We start from the raw sequence: 24812 nt of genomic DNA on the forward strand, positions 1-24812 counted from the left end.
ATTAAAGCGCTAGTCAAATTAGTTTCGCCTAGCCTAGCTCATGTTTGATAATGTCTCATATAGCCTCAAACCACACTCAAACTAAGACCAAATTATATTGACGTTATAACCGCCTAGTCGTAAGTTCGAGTACAATATAGGAGTCTTCAAGCGTAGAGTGAACAGGTACGGATACTTTTCTTGTTTAAATAATTCCACCGATGACTGTAGCTCTGGATTCTTCTCAAGCGTGTTGATGAACTTCGACTTTCCGATGTAATAGAAAGATGATGTCGTGTCGCAACCGCTAAAAGCGTGAATGAAAAGAATGTCGTAAAATGATTGTGACGCTCTAGCAGCTCGCTCGACGGTGAGCGTGAATTCACTGACTTTGCGGCGCGCTGGAGATCGTAATTTTTGTCCAACTTAAAAAACTCCAAAAAGGAAATTGTAGGTATAGTCTCTACAAATTAGAATTCTATGATTTTTTAAATATATTATGTCCCAAACAAAAAATAAAGCAAAAACCAAATGTGTCCTGAATTTTTTACTTTATCGATCGATATCTCGATAACGATGCACGATACGGTAAAAATGGTCAGGACTTAATTTGTAGAGCATAAAAAAAGGAACAAAAAGTGTCTTATAAGTGATTTCCGAATTTCATCGGATAGCCGAGTTATTGCCGAAAAACCAAATTTACCCCTTTTTTCAAGATGGCGGCGAAAGCTCATAGGAAATTTTGGTCGAAAAACTCAAATTAAGCTTTTCTAGGCATCCCCTACAATATATCAAAAAATTAGATGCGCAAGTTCACTTTCTTTTTTAAATGTATATAATGAGTGGACTATTATACTATGTAGTGATTTGCTTAAAATTCTCTCGTTAAAAACGTTTCATTTCAATTAACACATTTTATAACGCCATTAATCCTGATGCTATTAATTTCGCAAAATAACGTTCCAATTTACGTAATAATCCGAAATACGAATTATCGTGAAAAAGGCTGAACTTTGGATGCATTAACGTTTGACCCGGTTATGTTCCAAACTGCTTACGTCATCGTGTTTACAGGAACTGGGAAAATGTGGATGTGGTAATCGATCGATGAAAATATTGATTCAATTCGAAAGTATACGAAACCGCCTAACTACAATTATATGAAAATCTTTGTAGGTTACTATATGCCTTAAAAGTTGTTTTATGAAGACCAAACGTAACTTAATTTTAAAAAAATACAGCAAAACACTAGATGAAAATGAAGGCAAATTAAAAATCAATTCAAAATAATATAGGTACCTACTGCACTATCATTTACTGATCCATCGTTTTAAAATTTAAATATTTTATTTTAATATGGACAAGTCAACAACATTAATTATGTCATCAAGAGACTACTTTAAGAAAGTAAAAATAAGATACCTAAATCCAACAACAAAAAACATCTCAAAAAGGAGTAGGTACTTGATCGCACTTGGCAGTAAAATCGGCGTATCCAAAATTAATAATTCTGCAAACGTTTCCAAACTCAAGGATCCAATTTTAAAAGGGTTAACGATGCTTTCGAAGGAAAAACTTGAAAGGTTATTGACCTATTTTGTAATTATTCGATGAAAAATTTAATAAGTTTCCAACTTGATTATAATATATATTATGTGCATTTTATAAGTAATTTTGAGCTAAAATTAGATTTTGTTTGATAATTTAGGGCTGTATTTTTATTTGAATACGGCCATTGAGAAAATTGATTAAAAATGTTGGAATAACGGTACAACGCCATCTAGTTGCAAATTAAGTAAAGTATTCGAACGTTTTGGCGTTATTGGTTATTGAAAAGGCATAGTACATAATATTATCTACTCAACATCTTATTTAATTAAAACTTGATTATTACACATATTTCAATAAGTAGGTAATATATTTTAAAGTAGGTTTTCTAAGTCGAAATATTTAAAATACGATTTCAGATTTATTGCATAAAACTAATCGGCCGATTTAAAAAATTATTCCAATAGCTTTAATGTACATAGCTTTCTAATGGTAGAAAGCTATGTACATCTACTACGAAATATATAATAAATAATTTATCCCAAGACATATTATACTATACAATATACCGTTCTCAACTCCCGTTAACATAAGTACCTTGGCACCTAAAGGAGCGGTAAACAATATCCATCAGTGTTTAGGCACGTAGCGTGCGTGACAAGGAATTATTTTGTTTTTATTTCTTGTAAGTATATTTACTTTGTAAAGGAACGTGAAGAAAGTGTGCTTTGAAGTATATGAGATACTAGATTTCGGCCCGCGGCTTCGCCCGCGTGTACAAAGGAAAACCCGCATAGTTCCCGTTCCCGTGGGATTACCGGGATAAAACCTATCCTATGTGCTAATCCAAGTAACCCTCTATATGTGTGCTAAATTTCATTGTAATTGGTTCTGTAGTATTTGCGTGAAAGAGTAACAAACACACGTCCTCACAAACCTTCGCATTTATAATATTAGTAGGATAGGATGTGATGGCGTCTCAATAATTTAATTTTCTATGGAATATTATTATTATGTTGAGTGACATTATTGGATAAAAAATGTATTTTGTGTAAGACTATCTGATAAAAGTATGGCCATATCGTAGATTTGCTCATTACATGAAATGATTGATCATTTCATGTAATGGTCGCATTGGCATTTCATGAAGTGGCCAATATAGTTAGACCAGATAATGAAATCGTCAAATAACTATATATTTATTATTAAAGCTTCGTTCATTTATTGAATTGTTTGATTAATGAAATAACGAATGAGTTTTGACAAAGTTTGTTAATTCAGTATTATTTGAAAACTGAATGAATGAAATGAATGAATTATTATATGCAATTTTAAATGTTACTTATAATATTTATACAGATCAGTGTTTTATTTTTCCAGGTGATAGCAGCTCTAGCAGTATCCCTAGCACCGTTCTCTGCTGGTCTAGGTAAAGGTTACAGTTCGCCCGCAATCGCATCCCTCCAGGGTCCAGCAAATGCGACGAGACGCGACTTCCAGCTGACAGACCAACAAGCGTCGTGGTTGGCGTCGCTTTCCTTTTTGGGTGAGTTTAACTATAATTTTGTTTTTGAAAGAAAGGAATAAATAAAAACGTTTATATAAATGACACATAGCCTCACATGAGCATTACGAAAACAATGTAAAAAAAATATGTGGTAGCTATTAAAAAATACCCATTGAAGTGTGTAGTCTGTGAAGCAAGGTTTTAGAGTTAAGTTGAGTTGAGAGACTAAAAAACTTATCAAAATAAACAATAAAAACCTTCCTCGAGAACCTCGTTATTTATTTGTCAAATGAGAATGAAAATCGGTGCTGTATTTTTTCAGTTTATCGTGAACAGATAGATACACGCGGCGGAGGACTTTGTAATAGTTAAAAATATTATTTTGAAGTCATGAAAGGATCTTTTAAATCTGCAATTCTTTTCAGGAGCGCTTTTCGGTGGCATGGCGGGCGGCGCGGCCATGCGTCACGGACGGCGCCGCGTGCTGTCCCTAGCTGCGGCCCCATGCAGCTTATCCTGGCTGCTAACTGTGCTAGCCACGTCAGTTCGAATGATGTGTATTACTGCCTTCCTGGGGGGATTCTGCTGCTCTATATTGACTATGCTTTCGCAGGTGTGTTATGAATAACTTGTTGTTGTGTGAAAATACCTATGTGTATGTTTTCTTATGTTTTTCTAGGTCAATTAGATGTGTAAAAAAATAGATGATGTCAGCCACTTCATCTGCTTTTCTTACTTTTTTTCAAACTGTAAAATTTTCATCAAAGTTACTATTAGATTTACTAAAAATAACAGTTTCAAGTGATTAATTCCAATTAAGTTCAGTCATACAGTCTTTGTTTTTCTGATTATTCGAAGTTAGAACAGTTATTAGTTAGGTAGTTAGTTATTTAGATATTTAGGTAGTTAGTTATTTAGAGTTATTGACCGCCTCCTTGGTACAGTGGTTGACGCGTGAGCGTAGAACCGAGGGGTCCTGGGTTCGATTCCCGGTGGAGACGAAGAAAAAAAAAATGTCTCGGTCTGGTAGGACACAGAAGGCTGATCACCTACTTGTCCCTAAAGAAAAATCGATCAGTGAAACAGATGTATGCATAATGCATCTGCCCCTTACCCCACTACGGGGACATGGGACTTCACTTTTTAGTTAGTTACCCGTTATTAGGGGTTATTGTAAATTTGCCACAAAGTTAATTCGTCACCTAAAAAAGTATGTGTAAATTTGCCACACTTTTATTTTTTTAAAGTTAATTCGTCACGATTTAATATCAAGTATTGTAAATTCGTCACATCGATAATTTAAGTACAGATAGCAAAAAAATTCAACAATAAATTAATTTAAAATGTTTATTTCTTAATCAGTTTTAGATTTTCAACCTTACATGTAAAAAAATCACAGTCAAATTGGATGACGATGGACTTTGTAAAAACATAAGGAAAAGCATAACAAAGATAAATTTTGCTAAAAACCAAGGAACATCTATTTTGTATATACTTATGTTCTAAAAATTCACAGCAGTTATAAAGAGTATTACTTAACATCTACATTATTCTACATAGGTAATGGTAAAAATCATAGTTCTCTCTATAAATATTTTTAAAATGTAATGAAATGAGAGCGGCTCTATAATATTTATCACAATCGTATAAAAATAAGGATAAAATATTTTTCACCTATTTTGTATACAGGGTGTAAGGGACAGCCTCCCGAAAACTTTAACCATGGAATCATTCTGAGCAACTTTCCCAAAGAAACCATATTGCGGAAATGAAAAAAAAAAATTCGGCTTCCCATACAAAATTTTCGAGTGAGATGCTAATTTTGTATGGGAGGTTGAAATTTTTTTTTTCTTTTCCACAATATGCTTTCTTTGAGAAAGTTGCTCAGAATGATTCCATGGTTAAAGTTTTCGGGTGACTGTCACTTACACCCTGAATGTTCTAAAAATATACAACAGTTATAAAAAATATTACTTAACATCTATATTATTCTACATAGGTAATCGTAAAAATCTCAGTTCTCTCTATAAATATTTTTAAAATGCAATGAACTAAAAGCGGCTCTACAATATTTATAACAATCCTATAAAAATAAGGATAAAATATTATTCTTTTATTTTAACAAGTAAAGACTAAAGATATTGCTCTTAATTTACTTAAATCATATCCTATAATATTAGAAAAACACAAAGCAAATAAAAATCAAAACTCAAACAGACTACTTAGCGCGTTTCATGATCATGACACTTAATAAATCACAGTTAAAATCACATTAATTATTTTTATAAGTCAACTTTCGTTTTCCATAAAAATAAAAATTCTAATACATATAAAATCATTTCAAACTTTTAAAAAGCGCAAATCAATTTGACTCAATAATGAATTTACCTTATGTTATTGATGAATTTACCTTATGTGAATGATGACTGTAATATTAAAATGTAAATCATTATATTGCTGGTTTCATCGCAGGCTGAAAGGTAGATATAATTCACTTGCCTTGCTTGCTGGCGGTACTTTACTACTTGTGGCAAATTTACAATAACCCGAATATACCTGTGACGAACTTACACATACTTTTTAAGGCATGTGACGAATTTACTTTCAATGTATGGAGTTTTAAAAACGTGACGAATTAACTTTGTGGCAAATTTACAATAACCCGTTATTAGTTAGTTAGTTATCTTTAGAACGGCTGAAACGTAACCTACGTCCTTAAAATATTAGCTTTATTTACAAGTATTTTGTTAATAATTTTGAAGTTTTCTAAAATCTAAATCATAATATTATTCCATATTCTACGCTAGCACTCAATACAACTTTATATTATAACGCAATAACTTCAAATTGACGAAGGGTATAAGATATTTCAGTCCCTAAAAAACCGATCAATAATACGGATGTCAAATATTATCTGCTCCGTACCCGTCGAAGGAAACGAATTTTCTCTTTATTATTACAAATATCCTCGTCAATAGATACAAATGTGATATCCATATTTTTTCATAAAATCTCTATTTTGTACCTATTTTATTAACTTTTTAACTTTACACTGTGACCAGTGATTTATTAAACAATTTTTTATCTGTAAAACTTATCGTAACCAAATTACTAACAATATTTGAAGACATTACGGATTGTCATGTTATAATTTCTACATTAGGTATCCTATCTTCACCGAATAATCTAAAATAGTCTAAAAATCTTTATTACTTAAATTTCTAAAAAATGTGACCTAAATTCCTACACAGCTACTGTAAGTAATGCCAACATTAAAAGCAATAACTTCCACATTAATTGATTATAAGAACTTCTAGAACTTTCCGGAATTCCCTCACGACGTCGTTGACTAATTTCATAAAGTTCCCCAAAAAGGAAAACTTTTACAAAATAACGTTATTATATACAAAGCCTGAACCTTAATTCCAGGCTTCGAACTTTATATTAGGAAATCCGTTGAGATGGCGTAATTTAAAAAGTTTCCGCGTATATTTGTTTATCAGGGCTTTGTCGTTCTTAATTAGAACGTGAGGACCAAGGAATGATAAGAAGGATGAATTTTCTCCGGAATAAATCATCGTTTATTGATAGGAGTTTGTAAACAACTTCATCAAATTAAATGTAAACATATTCTCTCCGATCACACCATCGCAGTGAAAATTGTTTTAGATTTGAAGCATCCTCTTTATTTTATTTATCGTGTTAAAAAGCATAAGCCATTAATATTCGTAAATTGAACTTACAAAGAAACTTTTGCTATCATTTTCTAAAATTAGTGACAATCCAAAACAATTTATTTAATTATGTACGGATATTTAAATATTGTTTTGTTCAATTTCAGGTGTACATCAGCGAAATATCCGTACCAGATATACGCGGCTGTCTCAGCGCCGTGCTCAAAGTGGTCGGCCATCTTGGAGTTCTCTTCAGTTTCACCATAGGAGCCTACTTGGATTGGCAGCAACTAGCCTTATGTATATCAGCTGCTCCACTACTACTGTTCTGTACGGTCCTATACATCCCAGAAACACCAAGCTACCTCGTGCTAATCGGTAAAGATGAAGAGGCCTACAAAAGCCTTCTTTGGTTACGCGGTCCAAACTCAGACGTTGCCCAGGAACTAGCAACTATACGCACTAATGTGCTGGCTAGCAAGAATTTCAGTCAACGACAGAGTCAAATGTCTAGCAGTCAATTGATAAGTTCTTTAGACGTTAGAACTATGAATCGCCTTCTTGGACCTATTCTAGTGACGTGTGGACTCATGATGTTCCAGAGATTTTCTGGAGCTCATGCATTTTCGTTCTATGCTGTGCCGATTTTCAGAAAAACCTTCGGAGGTATGAATCCTCACGGCGCAGCAATAGCAGTTTCTTTTGTACAATTATTGGCATCTTGTCTCTCTGGTCTTCTAATAGACACAGTCGGTCGTCTTCCACTACTCATAGTCAGCTCTGTTTTAATGTCCATGGCCTTAGCTGGTTTCGGTAGTTACGCTTATTACGAAGAGGTTCATAGGAACCAGAGAATTCAGAATGTCATGTTCCATCAGACCGTTGGGCAGAATGATTGGATCCCCTTACTTTGTGTCCTTGTTTTCACGATTGCTTTTTCTTTGGGAATGAGTCCTATTTCTTGGCTGTTGATCAGTGAATTGTTTCCTTTGGAATACAGGGCTTTTGGCAGTGCTATGGCTACAGCGTTCAGTTATCTTTGTGCTTTTGTTGGAGTTAAAACGTTTGTAGATTTCCAGCAAGCGTTAGGATTGTATGGGGCTTTTTGGTTGTATGCTTCTATAAGTGTGGGAGGGCTTTGTTTTGTAGTGTGTTGCGTACCGGAGACAAAGGGTAGAGATTTGGATGAAATGGACCCCAATTATGTCCAAAGTTTAAGCCCTAAGAGGTAAGAGGGTATTTAGCTTTCTCCTTTAAACAATTAATTATTAATTTGTTGCGTCTAGAAATTCAATTAAAAATAAAAAATAGATTAATGATTGTATCCCTAAAAGACATTTCTCAGCAATTACCCTATATAAAATAATAATTTGGATCAATGAAGACAAATCTTTTTGAAAATAATTAGATAATAATATTTTTAAACTATCGAGTCCACTGCAAAATTTTGGCTGTGCTAAATAAATTAAATACTGACATTTTTATCTACTAACACTGTTACTCTTAGTAATTTATACCTACATATCCCTTTATCATATCTTAATTCAAATTATTTTTAAATCCCTGAAATATTACAAATAGCAGTTATCGATGAAAACTAGAAAAAAATCTAAATACAAATAACACAATATATTAAAAAAAAATGTAAAATAATTTTTGTAAATAACTTCTCTATTTAGCGGTCCATTAATATTATACAATTTATTATTTTATTTATTAGCTATATTCCTAATATACAATGAAGCCTTAATTTATTTTCAATTTAATCCAGTTAGATTAACTGAAATTAAAATAACGAATTCACAAACGGTAGGTACTCAACTTTGACAAGAAAAATTAACAAAGTAGTTTGTAGAAAGAACATAGAAATGTCTTTGAAGAGCCTTGAATGTTTAGAACCACAGTAAACAGAATACGAACAGTAGCGTAACTCCCTACAAAACGTTAAAAACCGCTCACTCACACAAATATACGCATAGATGAGACTCCGAAGTGACCGCTTAGAACTACCGTTCGTATCTGTTGACTTCAATAGAACTCTCTAGACATGAGGCATGAGGAACGGGGGTTTAAGCATAGCGGGGACCAATAGCGGTACACGAAATATATCTTTAAACGCTTATTGGCTCAAAAACACATTAACAAAGTTGAGTAACGCTTGTAAATTCATGTGCAAAAATAATCTATAGTATGTATCAAAAATAATCAAAATGCGTTTACCCTATTTACTATTTTATCGAGCTTTCAATCTATTGAATAACGTGACAATAAATAAGACAATAAACTTTAGATAGTAGGCTTATATTACATGTATTGATGTAGATAACAATATATTTAAAAGTATTTTCCTGCATATAATAATATGGCAAATATATACATTTACTTGACTATGGACGATTTCGACAATAAACGAATGAATAAATGTGAAGTAACAGCCTGTATTTGGAACAATTAAATATCAATATTTGAGTATCAAATGCGCAGTATTTAACGGATAATATAATTAATTATGCTATTCTAGACATTTACCTGTACAAACACAAAATAGACTTCTCTTTTCTGTGGTAAATAAAAGAAAAAAATGGTAAATGTAAACGTTTGGGTACATTGATGGTACATTATTAAGGTACATAGTAACAATAACATAAAATTATGACGGAATGAACACTAGTTGCTGCTAAATTTATGTTTTTGCAATTGAAAACAGTTATAATATTTTATAATAATAAATAAGTGGACACTGTTGAAATAAAAATTATTGTTCTTTTATTAAATTACTTTTAAAAATATTTTTTGATTACAACTGTCAAAACTTAAAATGTAATACGATACCAGCGCCAATGCGATGGTTTCTGAAACTTTAATTACTGCTTACTATAACTGGATGTTTTTCAAGTAATTTTCTATATTAAAATATGATTTTAATAGTATTATCTTATATTTATAATTATGAAATCTCTACAAAACTCCAAAACGAGAATTCTTTGATAAACTTACGCATAAATTAAACATAGTTTAAATCGAAACTTGACAATAAATTATTTTTAAAGAATTGTTACGATTGGGAGAATACTCTATATAAATCTATTTTTTTGTTAATATAGTTATTTGTATTAATTTAACTGAGCGTTTATCACTGTTAAAATATTAAATATAATACTTACTTTTAAAAAATAATATGACAATAAAGCTACGTATGCTGAAATCTATAAAATACTAAAGTAATTTTTGATCAAGTTTTTAATACTTAATCGTATAAAGGAATTAATAATTTATGTATTCTAATATGTTATCATTTTTAAATAATAGTCTATGCATTTGTTTAATGTTAGATTTAATAGGATTTTATTTATGAATACAAGTAGTACCTACTTATGAAGTCGTTGATAAGAACCAACATTGTTTTCTTTTAAATGATTATAATATTCTTGAAATCAATATGTATATATGTATTGTGTATTCTAAAAAAGAGGATGTGTGCCAAGCACACGTGTCAGAACTCAGAAGTGAAACTTCTTTGTCAAGATTTAAAGGTACCAAAATCGTCGCCACACCATGACGTGACGGTATTGCCATGACACGACCTTGAAATTCTACTTTCAACGCGCCTAAAGAAGTTTCACTTCAAAAAATGAAACAATGACGCGAACATTAATTTCATGGAATATTCTGATATTTAAAGCTATGAATTTGTCGAAAAAATATAATAAATAATATTTTAAACAAGACATTTCGAATTGACATGTTAATGTAAATAAGAAAAATATTATTAATTTGGAGGCCTAGAACCCAAAATTAGTTAGTATTTTAGTACCTAATTATGCTAGTAGGATTACGGCTAATCGATTTGATCCCAAAATATAATAAAAAAAAAAAACATAAAATCACAATCTTATATTAAAAGTAAAATAGACAAATTAATAGGTTGTGAATTTATACATTTTCTAGATTTTTATAATAAAATTATTAATATTCTATTGAAAAATAGCTTCAAATGTTCCAAATAATTGCTTGCTGTATGGATAATAAGTAGATTGTACGCCAATGGTTTTCACAACTTATAGAAAATTGTAAATATTTTTCATTTATTTCATAAAACGCTTGCGAGTAAATTTAGATAAACATTTTTGGTCAATGAGAATGGAAAAAACTGTCAATTTAAAAATATTCCATCAATATTCTATGCTAATTAAAAAAGCGAAATTTATAATTATTATTCATCTGTTTTAAATAACACTACTGCCAGTACTATTCATATTGTTTTTAAAATCTCTAGTCTGTTTGTAAAAAAAAATAACTGTGACAGCTGTCAAAATTAATTTTTGTGTTTTTTTTTTTACTTTTCCGTAACACAGAGTATTTTTGTTGTTTATAGAAATATTTTATCGTCAAAAATATATAGTAGGTAATATAATTTAACTGATGTCATGTAAGATTATTATTTATTTTTATACTTGAAGATTCTATTTAAGAAAAAAAATGCGAAGGATTTTCCAAATGACAGCTGCCACAGATCATAAATATTATATTCTTTTCACTTGTGTAAACTTAGCCGTAGGTGACGCCTAGCCTCACAGAGATCTGTGCCTAGCCTTTTAGCTTGTGATGTGTTAGCGTGCCTGGATTAAATATAATTCCTGTTTTAGAACTTAGACAATAATATATTATACTTAGAAAATTATTATGAATCAAATCAATCTTATGGTACGTTGTGAATCTGATATCGAATTTTGTTATAACGGCCAAGTCATGTTTATGTAATTAATATTTAAAAAAAAACTGTTTTTATGTCTATAGGATTAAAAATGTTAATGAAATCAAATATATAGGCAATTTATTTTATGAATATTATGTTTCAAGAAATATTTTCTTATTTGGTTTTACATTAAAATTATTTTTCCTACATATAACGACAATGTATTTTCCACTAAAGTATAGGTACCTCTTTTTATAATTTGTCTAATCATAGTTTATTTATTAATTCTTTTTACAATATTATGATAATAAAAAAAACAATTATTAATATAATAAGGTAGATAATTAAAATAGAACGGCTTTAATTAGCTTAGTGTTTTATTAAATGAATCTAGATTGTATGAAATTGTGTGAAAATGCTGAAATTTAGGGTCTTGCTAACTATGTGAACATTTTTATGACAGAGGAAATTTGATAAATAAAGGGAGTTGAATATTGTTATTCATAATAATATTTTACTTGTTTTTTATTGCTTTTATATTATCAATGTCATAATTTAATTATATAAATAATTTTAATAGAGTTAAGTAACTAGCTTAGCTATATACAGCAAAAATATTTTTACTGGATAATCAAATTATGAGCCATTAGGTAGGTAGTTACCTGTCGTTTATCAGTATCAAAATATAACAAAATGTACGAATGAATTATATATTATATAAAGTAGGTATCTGTTATCTTTAATATAACACTCTGATTATTATTTATCAAATTTCCCATAATATTTAGGAATATGACAATAATATTGCGACAATAAAGCATGTAGTGAAACTATGAGATGCACTTCACATAATTTATTAATTTAATACATTGAAACTTAATGAATTTTTATTCTAGATAAATCGTGTAACGCTGAAATGCCTAATAAAATAGATTTATTTGTAATGGTCGTTGTTTTATTACGCCTACATTATTTTAAACAAAAATTACCACAAGCGCAAGTTTGCATATACAGACAGTAAGGATCTTTTGTTATGTATTTAATATTGTCATTTATTTATTTATTTATTCATTTATTGAGACATTCATTGTACTAACAGTTAAAAAACCAAAGCATACATTGAATGATTATATACATAGTTATAAATTATAATACGTTAACAAAAATTAAAATCAAAACGAACACACTATGAACGGCTAAATACATCCAAGCACCTGCTAAAGAGGTGCAGGACAGAACTTGCACCGATCATTATTGTTATCTTATCAAACAATCAGTACTAGATGATACTATGCAATGATACTTTATAATAGGCAGTTATAGATAAGTAAATCACATTTTGACAGCACTATGATTTAGAATTAAACCATACAGCTGAGATGTTGGTAAGTTTGGTTTTAATTTCTACTAAAAGGAACAATAATTTGTTACAGTAACAATTTGTCATTTAATATACATAAGTTTTATTTAAGAAAGTAATGCCGATTTCCATGAAGGAATACTTACTTTTCTTTTTAAATACTAGGTACCTACAGATAGGTATCACTAAAATAGGAAATATTAAAAGAATTTTACAAAAAAAATACAATATGAAATTGAGATACCTATAATATAAAAATGAATCCCAAAATGTGTTGGTAAGCGCATAACTTGAGAACAGCTGAACCGATTTCTTTAATTCTTTTTTTATTATATTCCTTGAAGTACGAGGATGGTTCTTATGTAGAGAAAACGTAAATATGTACCACGGGCGAAGCCGGGGCGGACCGCTAGTATTATTATAATAATATTTTGTAGAATTTGCAAAGTGTATTTTCATTCAGAATTTATCTGATATTCTTAAAATTGTTTAAAGCGCCATCTAACATATTAACTAGAAATTATTTTACAGCATACAAGGTTGCGATAGCTAGCGGTTCAACTTTTATTACAGTACCAGTGATTTTATACAGATGGCGCTAATCTTAACACACTATGTTTTGTTAGGTGTAGCTGTTTTAGTAATTATTATTGCATGTTTTTGCTTTTATTTTATTATCTTAGATTTACCGTCATAATATTGCTACATTCTGCATGTAGCAATATTATGACGGTAACAACAGACAAAAACTATATTGTTATTTGTTTGGATCAAAGATCATTATTGTTAGGTATAGTATCGCAATGTAATAGGTAGGTAGGTAATATTAAAACAAGTTGTGTAGTTAGGTACGATTACATTGACTGGGTATCATTACCTCGATATTATTACATTCAAGTAAAGAAATACCTACTTGAGTACCTCTTATTATCTCAACAAAATAAGATTCATAATCATTTAGTACACTGCACTCAGCACTGAGCATTCAACAGTTTAAAAATACTCAATCGTGAGTTGAGACGTCTAAATTGCTGTAGTTCACAATTTAAAGGTAAATACACACTATTCAATATTTATCTACATACGTATTTTAAGCGCTATTAACGTTTTTCCCAGTACAATGTGCTCTGTATCTAATTATGTACTATTATAATATTATGTAAAAACTTGTCTAACCTATTTTAATAACTTTGAGGTTATCTTAGAAACAAAAACACAGGTTGATTATGAAAACTTTAATTAAATAAGTTCATGCCTTTGTGGACTTATGGTAGTCAGCTTTGGGGCTGTACCAAACCAAGTAATATCAGAATCATACAACGGTTTCAAAATAAAGTACTCAGGGAGATCGTAAACGCTCCCTGGTACATTAGAAATGACGACCTACATCGGGACCTCAAAGTAGATCTCGTCACCGATATAATTAAAAAGAACGCTGAAGCTCACGAACGCAGACTTCATCATCATGTGAACGTCGAGGCTATCCAGCTCCTTGACAACACGGACATAGTGAGAAGACTGAAAAGGACAAAACCTTTTGAGTTAGTTTAATGAAGTGTTAGTGTAATATAGTGAGTGCTATTCATAAAGAACACATGAACGAAGTGTCTTCGCCTTAATAGAGACATTAAGAAAAGTGTTAATGGACACGTTCTTAGACATACTTTACCTAGCAAATTAAGTTAGATTTATATTACTCATTAGCCTATAGTATAAGGCTAGATCGTAGGTAATTTTCAATAATGATACCCTAGTTAGGTTCATTATATTAGGTGAAAAAAAAAAAAAAAAATACGTTCAGAAATGATGAAAAATATATATGAAATGTTAATTTTTTAATGCTATTTAGAGTACGAGTTAAAGATTTTTTATCTTATCTCTAATTATTAAACCGGCCGGTACGGCAAACAATTAATTATTAATATTTTCATTAGTCACTATTAATTAAATTACTCTATGACCTTTGATGATTTAAAAAAAAAATTCTCGGCTTATACTTTTTTTACTCAAGCCGATTTAAATGCAATATTGTGTCATTCTGATACCACAGACTAATAATCTGATACCAATCACTATGTGAAATACCTAGATAAACATTAATTTGAAATAAAAATGAAAACTTTACAAGATTTTTATTAATTGATAACACGATGATACAACAATACAGTCGGATTACAAATTGCTTGCTAGCTACCGGTCTGTCAAAATGAGAAATACATATTATACAATATGTACATACCTACATACATATTATAATGTCATAATGCGGTCATATAAAAATGTTCATTGAAGCCACTAAAGGTCAAGGCGCTCACTACATTTCAATTCATTCGGCTTATAATCGATTGATACAAGATTGGTGTGATAAAAATTAAAAATGTAAAATTGGACGTTATCTGCTTGCCATTGCAATAAATTATGTTTTGTATTTGTATTTGTTTATTTTTCCATGTTTTTTCTGATCTTCTGATCGAGGCGATATGGAATAATTTTGTGGGTTCTCTTTAATTATAAAAAAAGTATTTTTGACATACTTTTCATGAACTAAAAATATTCATTAAAGTGTTCATTGTATTTTAAATAAATAAAAAATAAGGCTACAAAAATATTAATGAATGATGAGACTGGAGACATGCAAGCAGATTCAAGCGATCATTCATTAGGAGGTGCAAAGTATTTATTAGACCTGATGGTGACCACTTTGAACACCTTTTTAGGACGAATCGAATTCAGAATTGTCGTGTTTCATCTAAATCTAGATATTTATCATAAAGCAATAATTTATCAAAGAAATATAATTCAAATAATGTTCAAAATTTTCTGTAATATTATGACAAGTTAAAAAAAAGCTTGAAAATTTGACCACAGACCAACGTATATAAAATTAAAAAAAAAATCTAGAGCAAGCGCTTGGAGAGAGACAGCGATAGTTTTTTTTTTACCTAGCCTAATTTTAAAAAGAGAATTTGGCGCCAGTTCTCTCTGAAGCTTTTAAAAAAATAAATAGTATAATGTACTCACCATAATTTAAGGTAGGTAGGTAGGTAAGTGAAAAACGAATGTACCTACATGTTACAAAATGGGTTTACTTTTCGTTATCATTACTAATTTTATTCAGAATAATTGTCACGATTTCATGACAATGGTATAATATTGGTTCTATTCTTGTTAGTAAGGTACATTATTAAAATTAATCGCTAAGCGTAAAATTAGAGAAGGGTTCGACCATTTGGGCCAATTTTTTAATGTTTTTTACACACAAGAAGGTTTCTTATGGAGAAAAAACACGAAAAAGGGTAATAACTAATAAGGCAGAACAACGTCTGCCGTCTGCCTATTAGGCTAGTGTTATTATAAATTTAGTACCTATTTTAGTATCCCTATGATAATATTATGATATTCATTTATGTTTTAATCAACGTAAATATTCTCTACATAAGATAATAATCTATACATATAATAAATCTGTAGAAGGGTCAATTCTGTACATGGAAAATATTGAAAAAATAACTAGCAGGGGGTGTTACTGGATCGATACCAAACCCGAATATGTGATTAAAAAAATTTTTGTCTGTCTGTCTGTCTGTCTGTCTGTCTGTCTGTCTGTGTGTCTGTATGTGAAGACATCACGTGAAAACTACCGGTTCGATTTCGATGAAACTTGGTATAATTATACCTTATTATCCTGGGCGTAAAATAGGATACTTTTTATCCTAGAAAAATACGTAGAAAAAAAATTAATCTCAATTTTTCAGTTATCCATAGACGTTGTTCTGTAGTAGGTACCGCGAACACACGTTGCGTATTATTATAGACCTAGCCGTATTTGGGTCCAATAGATATTTATAAGATGTCATTGTCCGAGTTACTCAGAATGGAGAAATAAACCATCCACGCAAAGACCGACATCCGCGCGGACGGAGTCGCGGGCGGAAGCTAGTTATAAATAAACAAATAATTATTATCCCAAACAAAGTCAGAGCTGGTCGCTAGTTTCTTTTTACCAAAATTAATTTGAAATTTCACTCCGGAACCATGATGATTCACATGAAATAAAACTAAACAACAGCGCTATATAAAATCATTTTAAAACCTTCCGTCTAAGTATAAACATGTAGTGTTAAATAATAGGTAATATAATTTATTTAATAATTATTAGTAGAAAATACAAGAACAAGTATATTTTTACGTGAAAAAGTTTCACTTCGCAAATATCTTATTGTGTTACATTTTTTCATATTTTATGTGACATTATGTATTTTTTACATATTTTTTTTCAAGAGGATAAGGTAAGTACCTAATCGTGTGTACCTTAATTAATATCAAATTAATATTATAATTTATATGAAACTATAACTTTTTGTTTTTCTTCTTCTGATCAAACAGAGCTGAACAAATATTTTTATTTGATACCTATTATAGTTAATACTACTTAGGTGTAGGTTTAGGAATAAAAGCTATTTTATTCCCATATTTTCTTATGAGAATAGACATAATAGATTTTTCGTACTTTCAATGACTTTTAAGTTTTCTGTTTCTAGTACTTTGCGATGTTTTCTTTTCAATTATTGTAGTAGGTACAGATAATATAAGTACTATATACCTACTAAGTTGTGGAGTACCTATAGTTCCCCTTAGCACTCACTGGTCAATAGTCCCAACCTCGCAAGTCAATTGTTTTATAATTTGTGACATCCTAGAGGTACAGGTAACAGAACAAGGAATACAATTGTTCTGAGATTTAATTTTGAATATAAATTATAAGTAATTACAAAACTATTTCCCAAAAACTAACTGCTGAAATAAAAGTTATCGATATATAAGAATATGTATCTTATGTTTGTGTCTGTAAAGTTTGAAAATTTATTCCTATCCGAAATACTATTTATTTTGAGCATGCCTTTCTCGGCTTCAACCGTGTAGAGCGGCCGTACACGGGCCCGGGCGGCTCGAGCAGTCAACGGCTGAGCGACGTACACGGACTGCTCGAGCGGTTGGTCGTTGTTTGCTCTAGCAGTACGGAGGTGAATGAATGTCTATAACTATAGAACGGTGAACTCACCGTGGTCGCTTCAAGCCGTCGGTCTCAACAGCTTGAAGCGGTCCGTGTACGGCCGCCCTAAGGAAAAGTGAAAAGTGATTTACGGAAAAAACCTATACTATTGTTTTTCAGAGCGCTATCTATCTGTGTATCAAATCAAAAGATGAATATACAGAGTTACGCATTTATATTATTAGAATTTTTTGTAAAATAAATAATTAATTTCAAATACATCTGATGCAACATTTACAAATTAAGATAATAATATATTATGTATTCATGTTTACAAGATAATTAAATATATTTTATTTACATTTTATCTATGATTAGGTGGGTATGTCCAGAAATTATTTGTCTGAGTCATTTATCGATAAATACTTATTTAATTTGGCAACATCAGTATCACTGTGATTCAATCGCGATAAAACATATTTATATATTATATTCAATTATATATATTTTTAATTCAATCTATACTAATATTTTAAAGAGGAAAGGTTTGTAATTATCTATGTATGTATGTCTGGTTTTCACGCATACACTTCTGGACCGATTTCAAAAATTCTTTCACCATTAGAAAGCTGCATCTTCACTGAGCAACATAGGCTAGGTTTTATCCCGGAAATCCTACGGGAACGGGAACTATGCGGGTGTTTCTTTGAAAACGCGGGCGAGGCAGCAGGCGGAAAGCTAGTAAAGTATATAATAATTACACCTATGATATCAATTATCATCACGATACGTCGAACGAACATTGAAATTTTTTCATCAAGAGCCTAGGCCATTAATAAAACGGCTGTTTTTTTTATCACACTGTTTGGTAATTTTCTTTTTCTTTAGTTAAATGTCCTTTTGTTTGTTACAGATGGCAAAAATGCTGTTCTTTACGCTGACGGTCCTCATAATTTCTGGCATAGTCTGGTATGCTGCTAAAGTGCTGATGCCCCAATCCCCACCCCAGTTGGATTTGGAGGAGTGGTGGGGGCCGAAGGAGATGAAAGGGAAGGAGGATAGAAGCATTCGCCCCTTCCAAGTTAACTTCTCTGCTGAGGTATGTATCAAGAAAAATGCCATAGATTCATCATCATCATCACAGATCATCATCATCTTCCCATATATCAGTTCCCACTGCTGGGACACGGGCCTCTATGAGGGTATGGCAAAGATTAACATGATATTATTGTTAAAATAAAGTTCATAAGTAATAATTATTTTATTAATCTGGTAATTTGTAACAAGCTTTATTTTCACGATAATGATGATGATGATGAAAAAGTAACACCGAACGCAAATATTTCGCGTAAATCACTGTAAGAAAAATCAAATTTAAAAACACATTTACAAAATCATCAACACAAACATCACCGATTAATAAATACTGCTTTATTTCTAGCTCATAGCAGACCTCAGACAGAGACTAAAAAGCCACAGACCAGCGGTTCTGCCGTTAGAAGATGTTGGATTCCAATATGGCTTCAATAGCAAAGCCTTAGCGCCATGGGTGAAATACTGGGCAGAGGAATATCCATTTGCTGAAAGGCAGAAGTTCCTAAATAAATACCCGCAGTTTAAAACCAACGTGCAAGGATTGGATATACACTTCATCAGAGTTAAACCTGAGGTAATGTTCAGTTTATAATCTGACTAGCTTTGCCACGCGGTATCTAACACCGCAAGAATTTTTCAAATCGGACCAGTAGTTCCCGAGATTAGCGCGTTCAAACAAACTCTTTAGCTTATATATTAGTACCTATAGATATGTTTTAATTTTTGTTATCACCGTTACTTACTCGTACCTATTTCATGTGAAAGATATGTAAATGCTACAAAAAGAAAACAAAAAAGTAATGGCTTGGAAGTAAAAAAAATAATCCTGGATTTTATAGCCTGTACGATGTTTGCTTGCATTTGTTTACGTATCTACTATAGTACATAAGTAAATACAATGGAAGTGTGTGCTTGTATCTTCACAATAACACCTGTTTACATAAGGTTATTACAGATACCTACATAGAGACTAGCTAACCCACGGCCTTAACCCACGGCCATGTTCAGTTCTTATTAATCGTAGAATCTAATAGTCGTGATAGCCATAATAAAGTCCTTATTAAATAAATTTACTGTTCACCTTAATATTTATAATTTTATATTCGAAAAGTAGTCCCAAGATTAAATTTTTCAAATGAACAATCCAAAAAATTCTTTAGCTTCTCTATGCTATTACACTATGTGCCATCTATGAATTTTCACGTGAAATAGTAAACTACCGACATAACTTTATTTTACGTAGTAGTGACATCACGTAGTATTTGTATTCTCTTTGGTGACATCTAGGAAGCTATGAGGAAGACTCATCACAAACTAAATTAAACGCCATCCATTTATCTCTTAAGAGCATTAAACTAACATCTATCTTTGTAGTTTGTTTGAACGCGCCAATCTCAGGAACTACTGGTCCAATTTGAAAAAATATTTCGGTGTTAGACAGCCCATTTATCGAGGAAGGTTATAGGCTATCATCACGCTAAGACCAACAGGAGCGGAGCAATGTGGATGAAACCGCGGAGCACAGCTAGTACTTTCTATAGTTACTAGGTACATATTTTCAAAAGGCTGTCCAGATTTAGTCACTGCCATACCAAAATTTCACACGTTTACAAAGTAATTACATTTATTGAAGTGAAACTTCTTTATCGGGGTTGGAAAAATATTTAGTGTAACATTTTTTCGTTACGCGTGACATTTTTCCGTTACGCGCCATCTTTTTCTTATCCCTACCACGCGTGATTAGACGTATTTCTGTAAAGTTGCATGTAGTATACAATTATTTTTCAGAAAATAAGGTCATAAAGAAGTTTCACTTCTTACGTGTGTACACTAGTACATGCACACATTTTTTTCTTTCTTCCAGGTCTCCGACAAGGTGAATGTAGTACCTCTGCTGCTTTTGCATGGCTGGCCAGGGTCTGTCCGGGAGTTCTACGAAGCAATCCCCTTGTTGACCAAACAACAAGACGGCTATGACTTCGCTTTCGAAGTTATTGTACCTAGCCTCCCGGGATATGGATTTTCTGATGTAAGATTACAGCATTTCTAGCACATTTTCCGAATGCCTCGATGATTCTGCAATTAATAGGTACACCAATCAAGTTTCGTGTAACTAATTTTAGTGGGAGTTATAAAAATCTTACAAATGACTTATGATTCGAATGTGACGCCTGTTGTCTTTCTGCTAATTAATAATAATGAATACATCAATAATTTTTCGAAATAGGTCGATAATTTTTCGAAATAATTTATCTAGTTATGTTCTCGTTCTTCAAAAAAAACGATATGATTGATAATTTGATAAATAAAACCAACCTGATACATGATGGCCAAAGACGCCAAATATATTTCTACATAATTATATTTATACAAGATTTATGGGTACAAAATTTTATTGTCTTTAATGTAGGTAACAAGACTGAAGTTTTTTCTTTTCGCATTCTACACTGTACAGATTAACTCCTTATAACCCTTACAGCCAGCAGTACGTCCCGGTTTAGGTCCCGCTCAAATGGGCGTGGTCTTCCGCAACCTGATGAAGCAGCTCGGCTTCAAGCAGTTCTACGTGCAGGGGGGGGACTGGGGGGCGGGTATAGCGGGGGCCATGACCGTGCTCTTCCCTAAGGACGTGCTGGGATATCATTCCAATATGCTGTTCATTTCTGTAAGTAATTATCTTTTAGATTTTCGATGTTTCGTCGGTATTGAGTAATAATTGGTCTCGTTAGAAAATAAGTAAGAGTTACTATAAAAATAAAAATAATTGGTTTTTTGTAACGCGATTTTAGAGTGGATTATATACTTTATAGATACCTTCTTAAATTGGTTTTAATTTTTGTATTGTTATGAATTTTTATGTCCTGATACAGATATTCAATCTTGGCATATTATGCTGAACTCGATCCTTTTTGGCGATACGCTTACGATTTCATTTCTTTTTGCTTTTAATGTATTGTGTCTTACTGTTTGCAAAATAAACGTATTTTCTTTCTTCTTTCTTTCTGTCTTCTTTTATCACACAGAAATTATAAATTCCATCTAAATTAGGTGTTTACGCCGTTTAACGTGTTTTCTATTTACCTCTGGTACATGGTTCAAAGAATCAATACCTATTATTTATTTATTTACTTCGACTACTAAAACTACTTCTAGAATAGTCCAGAAAAGTCTGTCGCGATTGCCATATCTACCATGTAGTTTTTTAAATTAAGATAGTTTTAATTTGTTATCGCCAATAAAGCTTGTTTCTTTCTTTCTTCATATTATTACAAGCTGATAATTATTTCCAGAATGGCTGGTCCCAATTGAAAACAGTTTTGGGAGCTTTCATTCCATCCCTTGTAGTGGAACCTCAACTCACAGACCGCATGTACCCTTTGACTAAGTTCTTTGCGTATTTGATGGAGGAGTTCGGATACTTCCACTTGCAAGCCACTAAACCTGATACTGTTGGTAAGAAACTGGATAATGTTAGAGACCATTGAGTCAAAGTTTTATTTTTTTAAGGAATTTTACGATTACTAAAGATTTATAGAAATGTGTGTTTAATTTGAGTAGATATAAATGAGCTTATAATGTAGATTCTAATTTTCTTGTTGAATTTGAGATATATACGTTTAAAAAGTATCGTTAAAATCTATCTAACAGAATATGTTTGGCACTTTTCCCAAATTATTTGGTGTTATTAATAACTAATTAGTAGTTAGCTACTTATAAAAGTATTAAAAACTAGATTTTTGCCCGCGTTTTCAGTAAGCACCGCATAGTTCCCGTTCCTGTTGTATTTTCGGGATAAAAGTAGCCTCTGTTTTATTCTGGGTCTTCAGCTACCTACATACCAATTTTCATTGAAATCGGTTCAGTAGTAGGCATCATAAAATAACAAGCATCCATCCTCACAAACTTTCGCATTTATAATATTAGTAGGATGTTGCTTAAATAATAAAATAAATATTATAATAAAACAAATATTACAGGTATCGCTTTGACCGATTCACCAACCGGACTGCTAGCGTATATTCTAGAAAAGTTCTCATCTTGGACCAAATTCGAGAACCGCGCGTCACAAGATGGCGGCCTCAGCAAGTTCACGCGGGAACAGCTGATCGATAACCTAATGATGTATTGGGCTAGTAATAGCATAACTACATCTATGAGATTGTATTCTGAAGCTCTGACTAACAAGAATCGAGGACTGGGATTGGATAAGTAAGTATTATATTTAAATAAAAAGCCTATGAGTGAGAAGGGTGGATTTTTAAATAACTAGGTATGTCAGAGATTCGCCCACAGGCTATAGCAAGTATTACTACAGCATATAATTATGTAATTCTGATACATAAGCAACATCACTCTCAAATATCATAGAAATCTATTCAGTGGTTAGCACATGAACGAGCAATAAACATACATACATAAATTGTGATCAGCATGCCTGACCCATCTAAAAATGACCATACCTACGTATAGATAACCTAGAGCTTATTAAAATAACAACGATTTTTAATATTTTAGTGAGAAATTTTAATAAATAGAAAATTTCGATCACGAGGCGGGATTCGAGTTTTGCCAAACCGGAGCAACGCCTAGCCTTTCAGCCACGTATGACAATAGTTTATTAGGCCGTGTTTCCATCTGCAAGTAAACTTCCGCAAGAAATGTCCGACAGTATGTCTGACAGCAGCTTGCAAGTCTACTTGCAGGTGGAAACGCGGAATTACCATTAAAAATTTTATTTTTAATATTTTTATTCCAGATATACAACACCAGTACCAACATGGGCGTTACAAGCGAAGAACGAATTATTCTACCAACCTCCAAGCATTTTACGCATAAAGTTCACCAACCTCCTCGGTAACACGGTATTGGATGAAGGCGGCCATTTTATAGCATTCGAACTGCCAGAAGTTTTTGCTAAAGATGTCTTTAAGGCTGTACAGAAATTCAGAGCTTTTCATGGCATGAAAACTGAACTTTAAGTTTGATAAAATATAATATTGTAGACATTGTTTTACAGTAGGTAATGTTTTAAAACATTTAGGTACGCGGTAGGTACACTGACGGAACACGTTTTTTTTAAACTATCGGTCCGCCCCGGCTTCGCCCGTGGTACATAATATTTACGTTTTCTCTACATAAAAACCATCCTCGTACTTCAAGGAATATACCTATAATAAAAAAAGAATTATCGAAATCGGTTCAGCCGTTCTCGAGTTATGCGCTTTTAACACAAACACAATTTGCTATTCATTTTTATATATTATAAGAACATAATATTATGTAGATCTATAATATGTACCTACTGTTTCAGGAAATCTTTATCTAAATATTGTTTTCTTTCCTTGTACATAATTATAAGGAGTAAGATGATAGGTAATAAATATAAAACTGTTGAGATATAATATCATAATTTAATTTCTAGATTTGTGTTTGCGTCTGCTACTCAAGTATCTTGTGTTATTTTTTGTATAAAAGATAAATCAACATTTTCACTTAACTTTTCATACTTAGATTCAGGCTTTCAAATCTTTAGAAAGATCTTTTTGTTGTATCTTATTAAAATAAAATATAATTTCATTCAAATTCTGTTTTTTTAGCAAACTTAATATGAAAAAAATATATTTAATGAAAAGCTTTCATCGCTGTTATTTGATCATGTTGAAAATGTGTCGTAGTATAGTTAGAATTGTTCAATAGGGCTGCGGGTAATGAGTTATTATTAAATTTATATTTTGTACGACCAAGTTTTATATGTTAAGTTAATAAGAATACATTTTTTTTACAAATAAAGAACATTTTATATATTAAACTGTATTTTATTTCACTTCCTTTTTCAATCATTTCCTTTAACACGTATTGTCTGAATTTTAAAGAAAGCTCATACTATTATCAGCTTATTGTCAACATTAATTAAAAATCCTCTCTTGACTATAACAATACTAATGATTATCGGTCTAGTC

General features: G+C 31.5%; 1 protein-coding gene across 2 annotated transcripts in view; it reads left to right on the forward strand.

Moving 5' to 3' along the window:
• Window positions 1-23913, forward strand: part of LOC123703326 (juvenile hormone epoxide hydrolase-like) — a 56350-nt gene extending 32437 nt beyond the window's left edge. Inside the window, exons 2-8 of one of the 2 annotated variants that reach the window (XM_045651285.1) lie at window positions 18671-18856; window positions 19199-19426; window positions 20717-20881; window positions 21332-21517; window positions 22143-22305; window positions 22830-23061; window positions 23609-23913. In XM_045651285.1, the coding sequence (XP_045507241.1) occupies window positions 18671-18856; window positions 19199-19426; window positions 20717-20881; window positions 21332-21517; window positions 22143-22305; window positions 22830-23061; window positions 23609-23831 (1383 nt within the window). In that variant the 3' untranslated portion in view covers window positions 23832-23913. Of the gene's footprint in view, window positions 1-2907; window positions 3074-3459; window positions 3648-6875; window positions 8295-18670; window positions 18857-19198; window positions 19427-20716; window positions 20882-21331; window positions 21518-22142; window positions 22306-22829; window positions 23062-23608 lie in introns of those variants that run through there. The other variant, XM_045651284.1, reaches the window with a different exon arrangement.
• The last annotated feature ends 899 nt before the right edge of the window (window positions 23914-24812 follow it).

The sequence above is a fragment of the Colias croceus genome, chromosome 25 (assembly GCF_905220415.1).
Source record: "Colias croceus chromosome 25, ilColCroc2.1".
Taxonomy (NCBI): domain Eukaryota; kingdom Metazoa; phylum Arthropoda; class Insecta; order Lepidoptera; family Pieridae; genus Colias; species Colias croceus.